This window comes from Vulpes vulpes, chromosome 3 (genome assembly GCF_048418805.1).
Source record: "Vulpes vulpes isolate BD-2025 chromosome 3, VulVul3, whole genome shotgun sequence".
Taxonomy (NCBI): domain Eukaryota; kingdom Metazoa; phylum Chordata; class Mammalia; order Carnivora; family Canidae; genus Vulpes; species Vulpes vulpes.
Window position 1 is genome coordinate 115,165,107 of NC_132782.1, and position 9,803 is coordinate 115,174,909.

Below are 9,803 nucleotides of genomic sequence, written 5' to 3' on the forward strand. Positions count from 1 at the left end.
GGGGCTCAGCGGATGCTGGGGCGCGGCTCCAGTCCCCCCCCCCCCGCCCCAGGGCTCGGTACAGGGCGGCGTCCCGCCCACGGCTCTGGGACCCCGACACTCGCGACCCACGGACACCTGCGACTGCACCTGCACGAGGCACTCGGGACATTCCGCGCATCGCCTCCGCCTCAAACGCGGTGGATTCCACATTCGTGCCTCACCACCTTCCCCTCTGAACCCCTGGTTCCCGCGCCCTCTCGGTCCCACGTCCCCCGCGCGTGCCCCTGGGTCTCCCGCCAGCCCCCGAACCCCGGGGGCCCTCTCCGTCCCACGTGCCTCGTGTGCTCCACTGGGTCTACTGTTCTCAGTGACACCTGCTGTTCTCTCTTGCTCCAGCCCCGGCCCCCCCCGCCCCCCCTCTCCCTCCGGCTCCCACGCCCCCGCTGGGTCTCGCCCCGCCCCCCGCCCCCTCCCACGCCCCCCGCGGGGTCTCGCCCCGCCCCCGCCCCACGTGCCCCGCGCGCACCGCGTGACCTCCATCCTGTCCCGCCCCGCGTCCCCCCGTTTGCGCGCGGTGTCGGGTCGGCACCCCTAGTCCACGACCTCCCCGTGACCCGTGCGCCTCCCGGTGCCCCAGGTCCGCTTGGCGCCGCCCCCGCGCCCCCTCCCGCCCCCGCCCGCGGGTCCCGCTCGGGCCCTGCCCGCGGCGGGGCGGGGCCAGGAAGGCGGAAGTGCCCGGGGCGCCGGCGGCGGGGACCGGCCGGACGATGGGAGCCCGGGGCAGAGGCGGCGGCGGGGGCCGTAGTGGCGGCGGCTGCCCGGGCGGCGGCGGGCGGCGGGGGACGCGGGCCGGGTAGCGCCGGGCGGAGCGCGGAGCCATGGGCCGGGCCAGGCCGGGGGCCGGGGGCGCGGCGGGGGCGGCGGCGGTGGCGGCGGTGGCGGGGCCGCTGCTGCTGCTGCTCGCTCGGGCCCCCCCCGCGGCCGCCGGCGACGGCAGGAGGAGCGGTGAGCCGCGCGGCCCCGCGGGCGCCATGGGGTGCAGCCGGGGGGAGGGGATTGTGACTCGGCGGGGGCGCCTGTGCGCTCACCTGCGGCGGCGGCGGGGCAGGTGGGCTGGGAGGACGCCGGCGCCCCTACCTGCCGCCGCGGCCCACTTCGCCGACGCGCCCTGGAGCGCGCGGCCCCTCGCGGGTCCCTCCCCGGGCGCCCAGGTAGCGGCCGAACCGGCGCGCGGGGCGGTGGAGGGGCGTGGGGGGGGCGTGGAGGGGCGCAGGGCTGGGCTGGGGCAAAGGGCGGTGGAGGGGCATGGGGGGTGTGGGGGGGTGTGGGGCGTGGAGGGGCGCAGGGCTCAGCTGGGGCACAGGGCGGTGGGATTCCGGGCCCCTCTGACCTCAGAGGCGGGCAGAGGCAGGAGAAAGTTGTTGGCTCCGGGAGTGGGCCCCGCGGGCGTCCGTCCTCACCCTCCACAGGGTCACAGCCAAGCCCCGGGTGGTGACCCCCACAGCTGGCCTTGCTTTTTGGCCGCTGGCCTCCAGGTGGACCTGAGGAGAGGGGTATGTCTGGGCGGTTTTGCCCCGAGAGAGTCCCCTCCCTGGACTGAACCCCCAGGAAGTGGCTCCTCAGGGTCCTGCCTGGGAGAGAGACACTGGGGGTGTCAAGCCCCCTGAGCGTCTCCCTTGGTCTCCCGGGGCCCAGAGGCCCTGCGGCTGGCACAGCCTGGGGCGCTCCCCTCCACTCCTGGCTCCCTGCCCCCCCCCCCCCCCTTCTCTGAAACCCTCCGAGCTCCTGTGTCTTTGAGGGCTGCGCCTCCACTTGGCACAGCTCTACTTGAAAGGTGGTTTCCCGGGAGATTGGTTTCTGGTTCAGTTGCTCCGCTGGATGTTGCCACCTTTGTGTCCACCCTCCTCTCCATCCTGAGGTCAGGGCTGGGTGAGGGCTCCCGGGAGGGGGGCGCAGGCCTGCAGACAGGGCAGGCCACTGGTCCTGACATCTGTGCCCGGGCAGGGTGTCCTTACCGGGTACCTGCCCTGCTCCGGAGGGTGTGGGAAGCATGCCCTCACGTGGGTTCCCAGTACAGGTTCACGGACTTTCTTCCGACTGATCCTGTGTTCTTTGAGGGGCCCACGGGGCAGGATGGGGTGCAGGAGGCTGGTGCCCCCTGATACAGGTAATGGGCTTCTGTTCAGCAACGTAACTGCGTGGTAGGAGGTTGGGCCGTAGGGCTGGGATGCTGGAGGGGACATGTCGCCCTGGTAAGGGGTTCCCTGGGTCTCAGGGCGACCTTGAGCAGGTCTCTTATCTCCTGTGCACCTGGGGAAATGTCACAGCTACCATCTGTGTTCCAGGTGTCCATAGGCTGGCGCTCCCGCACTGGTGGCTGCCGGATGTCTTTGCCCCGTTCAGGCCAGGGTGCTGGGTGCCCCTCTGGTGGACTGCTCTAGGACTCAGCCCACAACGGGGGGAATGGGACCCGGTGGCCAGCAGCCACCTGGGAAGTTGGGACTCCGTCCCGCATAGAGCCTACCCCTGAGTTCTCTGCTTTGTGGGCTTCTCTGGACCTCAGACCGGCTGTGCAAGTGGGTTCCTATCATTTCTGCCGTTGCTCCGCGGGAGGGCCAGCTCCTTCCCTGCTCACCTGGCTTAACCTGGAGGGGCCCTGGCCTGCTATGGGGGTGATGGCAGGCAGCCTGTCTCCCAGTGGGGAGGAAGAGGCCACACCCTCCTGCGTCCACAGCAGGGTTTCTCCCCCGGAAGCACTTTAACATCCATTAACTTCAGAGGACAGGGTGCCTGAGGGGAGGTGCTGCCTGCCTCAGCCACCTCACGAGGAAGCTGGGACCCAGAGGAAGGAAGGAACACCCAAGGTCACAGGAGGCACAGGGCCTGAGCTGGTGCTGGGGCCAAACTGCCTGCCATCGAGCCCAGGCACCTCACGGCCCGCACCCCTGGCTAGCTGCCCCCGAGAACACAGAGAACATTTAGGGTGTTTCTGTTCTGTGGGAGCCCTGAGAGGGAGGGCTGTGGGTGGGCAGTGCTCGTGGGGCCAGACGCCTGTTCTGGTGTAGGCTGTGCTGGGCACACACTCCCAGGAGGGTCCTAATCGGGGGTGAGGCCTCAGGCCTCAGCTGAGCCCCCGATGACTCAGAGCTGGCCCTAGAAACGTTGGCAAGACAGGGTGAGCATTCGCTGCAAACTCTGAGAGCGGGGAGGGGAGGGGAGCCAGGGAGCTCTGCACACAGGTGGGGACCTGAGAGCTCTATGCCAGGGACGGAGGGGTGCTCCAGGCTGGGGCCGTGGGCACTTTGCTGCCAGGGGCCCCCGCCGTGCCTCTGTGCAGTCTGCATGAGCATGAACCCACCAGAGTCCAGGAACCAGCTGGTCCTCTGTCATCACCGCGGGCCAGGCTTCCGGCTGGGGCCCGTCCCCCCAGGTCTCTGCTTGCCTCCCCCACAGACTCTAGTCTGGCTGTGCCTCAGGTCATCGTGGGCCTGAGCAGGTGGCCGGTCTCCAGGCCTGAATTCCCTTACCCAAGTGGAACCCCAGCAGGGGCAGGGGAGGCTCAGAGGAGGGGGAGCAAGGGTTCAGGGGTCCCGTGCCCAGGGCCAAGGGGAGGTGGGCCGGAGCTCCCATGCGGCACACTTCCTGCGTCCCTCAGCCTCCGTCTCCTGGCCCCAGAGCTGCCCAGGCTACATGACCGCGTGTGGGAGGGTGTGTGGGGACGTGCTTCGAAGGTCTCAGGCATTTGGGGTTCCCGACGTCGGGGGGCCTCATTGCGGAAGCTGCCGGATGGGCGCGTTGTCGCTGGTCGGGGGAGAGCTGGCTTCAGGGTCCGAGGCTGTGCTGCCTGGGGATCAACGGCGTGGGGCGGGGGGTTGGAAGGATGCGGCCTGGCCTGGTGGGACAGCAGGTGGAGAAGCTGCCAGGGCGGGAGAGGACGGCGCTGCGTCGGGGTCAGCGAGCCAGGCGCCCGCCGGGGCTCCACTCACGTCTCCATGGGACCGCGTGGGGAGGCGGGCACCGTGGGTGCCGCGGCCTGGCTCATAGCCCCTTTTACCTGCAGACGTCAGGCTGGTGTCCGAGCAGTTCTCGCAGTCCCCACAGAAGCTGTCTTTCTACAGCTGGTACGGCAGCGCCAGACTCTTCCACTTCCGTGTGCCCCCCGACGCCGTGCTGCTCCGCTGGCTGCTGCAGGTGTCCCGGGCTGGCGGCCCCACCTGCAGCCACGCCGAGGTCACCGTGTAGGTACCGCCGCCCGCTGCCGCTCGCCCCGCGCCCCGGGCCTGTGCCCGACCTGCCGCTCTCCGCCCGCAGGTACTTCCGCTACGGCGCGCCTCCTGTCATCAACCCCCTGGGCACCGACTTCCCCGCCAACACTTCCGTGCAGTCCCCCTTCTTCATCAAGATGCTGCAGAGCAACGCGTCCGTCAACGTCTCCCACCCAGCGCCCGGGGACTGGTTCGTGGCTGCCCACCTGCCCCCCTCATCCCAGAAGATTGAGGTGAAGGTAAAGGGACCGCTTTGAGGGGTGGGGGCAGGGCCCTCAGTGTGGGACCCCCCCCTCCCTCCCCCCGTCATTTATGCCCTTGGGGCAGCTTTTGCTTTAGGATCCACTGCGCTGCTTCCCTGTGCGCTGCTGCAGCTCAGTGGTCAGCCCTGACCTCCTCCGCCACCGGCCTCATGGGCCCCCTGCTCCGGCCCTGACCCCCACCAGGCCCCCTGCTCTGGCCCTGACCGCCCCCGCGGGCCCCCTGCTCAGGCCCTGACCCCCCCCCCCGCTCCAGCCCTGACCCCTGCCCGGCCTCCTGTTCCGGCCCTGACCCACCCCTCAGGTCCCCTGCTCCGGCCCTGACCCCCCCGCGGGTCCCCTGCTATGGCCCCGACCCCTACATTCCTCTCTCCTAGGGTTTTGTCCCTCCCAGTTGCGTGTACACTTTCCATCCTGACATGCTGGTCGTGCGGGCCGTCGAGGTCTCTATTCTGGAGCCTGATGTTCCCCTTCCACAGACTCTCCGCTCCCATCCCAGCTACCTCAAGTGAGTGGGACCTCGGGGAGGCCCTGCCTCTGGGTGTGGTGGACTGGGCGGTCCCCGTGCCCTCACCGTGGGTCCTGGGTCTCAGGACCCGGCGGCCCCCCCCTTCGGCCAGCACCTTGTGGGAATGACGCGGGAGGTGGTGCAAGTCAGGGAGCCTGAGCGAGAGCGTGTCCCCTTGGCCACAGAATCTTCATCCCCGAGTACACCCAGGAGCTGCGGCTGGAGCTGCAGGGCTGTGTGACCAATGGGAGCCTGGGCTGCCCCGTGCGCCTGACCGTGGGCTCAGCCACCCTGCCCAGAAACTTCCAGAAGGTGCTCACGTGCGTCAGCCTCACCTGGTCCTGCCGCCTGCTGCTGCCCTCACCACCCTGGGAGCGGTGGCTGCAAGTGACGGCTAAGAGCCTGGCAGGACCTCACGTGTTGGTGGCTTTCAGGGCTGTGGCTACCCTCACAGGTGGGCTGTGTGCAGAGGGCGGGTACACGTGGCTCTGCCCCCGCTGGACCCCCAGCCCCCTGCAGCTGAGCTCCGTCCTCCGACAGCCTGCAGGCCGTGGACCATGAACTTGCAGCACCTCCTGCAGAGCAGCCCAAACTGCAGCTGTAACGCCTCCGCGGCTCTGCTGCCCCCCGGTGCGGGCTCCTGGGTCCCGGGCAGGAGCCGCGGGGCGGGCGGTGGCCCCTTCTGCCTAACGAGCTACCCGGTCATTCGGGAGGACACGGACGTGCTGTCTGTGCGCTTCTGGCCCGCGGACCGGGTGTCGGTGCTGGTGCGGTCGGGCACCCCGTCAGTGATGCGGCTGTACCTGCACACGGGCGCGGACAGTGGGGGCTCCCTCGGCATCTCCCTGCAGGCCAACCAGGTACCTCCTGCGTGCGTGTCTCGGGCCTGGCTCAGCGCGGGGCGCACCCGCCCCGCACCATGCTCGGCTCCTCCTGCGCTGACAGGCTCGGACACCGGGTCAGCCTTTGGGGGGACGGGGACCGCGCAGGCACCGGGGCAGGGGAGGGCTGTGTTCCTGGGGCCATGCCGAGGGAGATGGGCTATGGCCGGGGTCAGGCCGGGGGGCCCCAGCCCTGGAGGGGCCACAGAGGACAGTGGCCAGCGCCCGGTAGAGCGGGAACACAGGCCTGAGCTCAACGCAGCCTGTCCACCCTAGACAGCCGTGACCAACAGCACCAGGGTGGCCATCTGCATGAACGCTGCCTCGCCCTTCCTCAGCTTCAATGCATCGCTCAACTGCACCACAGGTACGGGCGGGCGACACCGCCAGCTGCCCCCGCCGCCGCGCCCTTGCTGCCTCTGAGCAGGCCCCCCACTTGCCCGCAGCCTTCTTCCAGGGCGTCCGCCTGTCTCTGAGCGCCGCGTCCCGCAAGGCTGACCTCGTCGTCCCCTACCCGGAGACGGACAACTGGTACCTCTCCCTGCAGCTGGTGTGCCCTGAGAGTCCCGAGTGAGTACACCTGGAGACCCGGGCACCACCGGGGGCAGGCGGCTGAACCCCGATGGCAGGACCTTGCACGGGGCTGCCCCGCTCGAGGTCTGGAGCCACCAAGCGTCCTGCAAGCCTCGCGCAGTCAGTTGCCTTCTGGGCAAGACGAGGCATTCGTCTCATGCACCTGGTCACCCTTGTTGCTGCAGCCCCAGGGGCAGTGCAGGGAGCCTGGGACCCGGGGCAGGCCAAGGGGAAGGGCACGTTGGCCTCGCAGAGCCCGTAGCTGCTGTCCTCCGACACGTCGAGCCTGGGGGCCTCAAGTGTGGTTCTGTGTGTCCAGGAGGCCGCTGGGAGCCCTGACGAGGGCCCGGCCAGCGCAGCTCAGCAGCCGGCCTTCCTGTGCCCCTTTCCCACAGGGAGTGTGAGCAGGCTTCGGTCCTCGTGGAGACCGCCTTGTACCTGGTACCCTGCCTGAATGACTGCGGACCCTACGGCCAGTGTCTCCTGTTGCGCAGACACAGCTATCTGTACGCAGGCTGCAGCTGCAAGGCTGGTGAGGGCCAGGCCTGGATGCTCCAGACGCTTTTTTGTTTTTTTTTCTTACATTTATGTATTTAAGCAGTCCTCACACCCAGTGTGGAGCTCGAACTCATGACTCCGGGAGCAAGCGTGGCAGGCCTCTCCGGCTGAGCCACAGGAGCCCCACCTCCAAACACTTCTGCCTTTGGCATCTCGGCCCTGTGCCTTCCTTGGAGAGCCCATCTCCGCTCTGTCAAGGCCAGAGTGCGACTCTGCAGAACAAGAGCAGATGCCTCCTCCCCATGCCTACCATGCACCCACAGTCCCCCACTCCTGCACCCCAGGCACAGATGCCACCCCCGGAGGCAGTACTGCTTGCTGACCTTGGCCTCCCCTGCCCCACACCTGCCCCACACCTGCTGGGCCTAATCCACACCTGCTGGGCCTAACCGACACCTGCCCCACACCTGCCCAGGCCTGCCCTACACTTGATCCTGACTTGCCCCACACCTGCCCCACATCTGGCCTATACCTGCCTGGGCTTAACCCACACTTGCCCCACACCTGCCTAGGTCTAACCCACACCTGCCCCACACCTGCCACTGACTAGCCCCACACCTGCCCTACACCTGCCTGGGCCTAACCCACACTTGCCCCACACCTGCCCGGGCCTGCCCCACACCTGCCCCACACCTGCCTCACACCTGCCCAGGCCTAACCCACACCTGCCCCACACCTTCCCCGGCTTGTCCCAGTTGCTCCTGGGTGAGGAAGGGGCTTCCCTGCAGGGCTCTAGATGCGGGGTAGGCCCTGACGTTCAAGAGCACCCCGCGGGCCTCAGCCCCCTTACCGTCCCTTGGGCCCGCAGGCTGGCGTGGGTGGAGCTGCACAGACAACAGCACGGCGCAGACCGTGGCCCAGCAGAGGGTGGCCACACTCCTCCTCACCCTCAGTAACCTCGTGTTCCTGGCGCCCATCGCCGTCTCCGTGCACCGCGCGCTGCTGGTGGAGGCCTCGGTCTACGCCTACACCATGTTCTTCTCCACGGTAGGCTGGCCGCGCCTCCTGGGTGCAGGGCAGGGGCGGGCTGCGTGGGCCGCAGCCACTCTCACCACCCCATGTGCAGTTCTATCACGCGTGTGACCAGCCCGGGGAGGCGGTGCTGTGCATCCTCAGCTATGACACGCTGCAGTTCTGCGACTTCCTGGGCTCGGGGGTGTCCATCTGGGTCACCATCCTCTGCATGGCACGGCTGAAGGCGGCCCAGAAACACGTGAGTGATTCCTGACACAGGGTTAGGCCCCGGCACGTGGCCTGCCGAGGACGAGACCAGAGGGAGAGCTCGGCTCTCGGGGGGCCTCCCACGGCTCGTGGTGCCTCCCACTGTGAGGCAGCCACTAGGCAGGGACTCGGGTGGGCGGGTTCGGTGAGGCCCCTGGCCGTGCTGCTGCAGTCCCTGGTGCTGAGGACACTCTGGGGGCTTTTCCGCCTCAGGTGGCCCTGGCTGATGGAGACACGGGCCCCGGTGCCCTGCCTGGCCATGCTGGTGCCTCCGACATTCACTGTGGACGGACCCATGGGAGCCACGGGTCCCAGCAGTGCAGGGGCTGAGGTGGTCACCTGCCTCCCAGCCAGCAACCCTAGGAGGTCTGGGCCGTGGGGACAGCAGCATGGTTACCGTCCGTCCCCGGGCTGCCTGTGGCTGTTGGACCTCATGTTGCTGTAAACAGCTCTGGTTTGTGACCCTGTGGTCACCCCGTGTCTTGCCCAGGTCCTGTTTCTCCTGGGGACGCTGATCTTCGCCATGTCCTTGCAGCTAGACCGCAGAGGTGCCTGGAACACGTTGGGGCCTTGTCTCTTTGCCTTTGTGGTCATGGTCACCATGTGGGTAAGGAGCTGGGACGGGCCAGGGTTCCTGCCCGGACCCCCCGCACCCCCGGTGGTTGGGCTGAGTCTGGCTCCCCCACACACCCCTACTTGGGACAAGACATCCTGGCCCTTTGTTGGAGCCGGGTTCCTGCTCCTGGGCCTGAGTCCTCACACATGCTGAGGGCCGCCAGGGATCCCCCATGGCCCGGCCCAAGAGTGGTCAAATGTCTGTGCGCACAGGCCCTCTCTGCAGCCGCAGGACGGTGCCGCTGCCCGGACCTGGGTGGGTCCTGGGGGACTGTGGCCGCAGCTCCTCAGCAATGCTCACCTGGCGGCTCCCTCAGGTGTACCGCTGCAGGCACCGGCGCCACTGCTACCCCACGTCCTGGCAGCGCTGGGCCTTCTACCTCCTGCCTGGCATCTCCATGGCTGCTGTGGCCGTCGCCATCTACACCTCCATGATGACCAGCGACAACTATTACTACACGCACAGCATCTGGCACATGCTGCTTGCAGGAAGTGCGGCGTTCTTGCTGCCGCCGCGTGAGGAGCACACCAAGCCCTGGGCCTGCTCGCAGAAGCTCACTTGCCACTATCAGATCTGTAGGAACCACCGAGAGGAGCTGTACACGGTGACGTGATGTGGCCGGCTCAGGGACGCCTGCAGCTGTGATTTGACTCTCTGGCCAGGGGCAGGACCAAAGGAGAAGGACCCTGTCCAGATTGATTTCCAACAGAATAAAATTGCCCAATGCACTATTTGCTTCCTCCGGAGGAGAGGACCACACCCCCAACTCCCAATTCCCTTGTGCCTGCTGGCTGCGGGCTCCCTGTGCGGGGGCCCCAGGGGCCTGGGCCTGGCTGCTTGGAAACCACAGGTACCACGCAGGGGCACATTCTGCGTTCTGCTGCCTAGAGGTGGTTGGAGGTGGGGAGAAAGATTCCCCATGGTCCCTGTTCCTCTGTG

General features: G+C 68.1%; 1 protein-coding gene across 2 annotated transcripts; it reads left to right on the forward strand.

Annotated features, from left to right (window-relative positions):
• Positions 1-727: 727 nt before the first annotated feature.
• PGAP6 (post-GPI attachment to proteins 6) lies at positions 728-9,595 on the forward strand. Of its 2 annotated transcripts, XM_072754278.1 has the most exons (13): positions 757-987; positions 4,043-4,220; positions 4,294-4,486; positions 4,885-5,015; positions 5,201-5,469; positions 5,556-5,875; positions 6,173-6,263; positions 6,343-6,466; positions 6,865-7,001; positions 7,836-8,014; positions 8,094-8,240; positions 8,739-8,855; positions 9,181-9,595. In XM_072754278.1, exons 1-13 carry the CDS (start codon positions 861-863, stop codon positions 9,475-9,477), a joined length of 2,310 nt encoding a protein of 769 aa, XP_072610379.1. In that variant the 5' UTR covers positions 757-860; the 3' UTR covers positions 9,478-9,595. The 2 variants fall into 2 exon arrangements, with proteins under 2 accessions (XP_072610380.1, XP_072610379.1); XM_072754279.1 differs by lacking the exon at positions 4,043-4,220 and having other exon boundaries at positions 728-786; positions 4,225-4,486.
• Positions 9,596-9,803: the final 208 nt, after the last annotated feature.

What these genes read in the sequence shown, in the direction of transcription:
- PGAP6 (XM_072754278.1), top strand. Translation starts at nt 861, where the DNA reads ATGGGCCGGGCCAGGCCGGGGGCCGGGGGCGCGGCGGGGGCGGCGGCG. An exon ending in CCCAGAAGATTGAGGTGAAG is followed by an intron (nt 4,487 to 4,884) that starts GTAAAGGGACCG and finishes CCTCTCTCCTAG; the next exon opens with GGTTTTGTCCCTCCCAGTTG. An exon ending in GGCTGTGGCTACCCTCACAG is followed by an intron (nt 5,470 to 5,555) that starts GTGGGCTGTGTG and finishes GTCCTCCGACAG; the next exon opens with CCTGCAGGCCGTGGACCATG.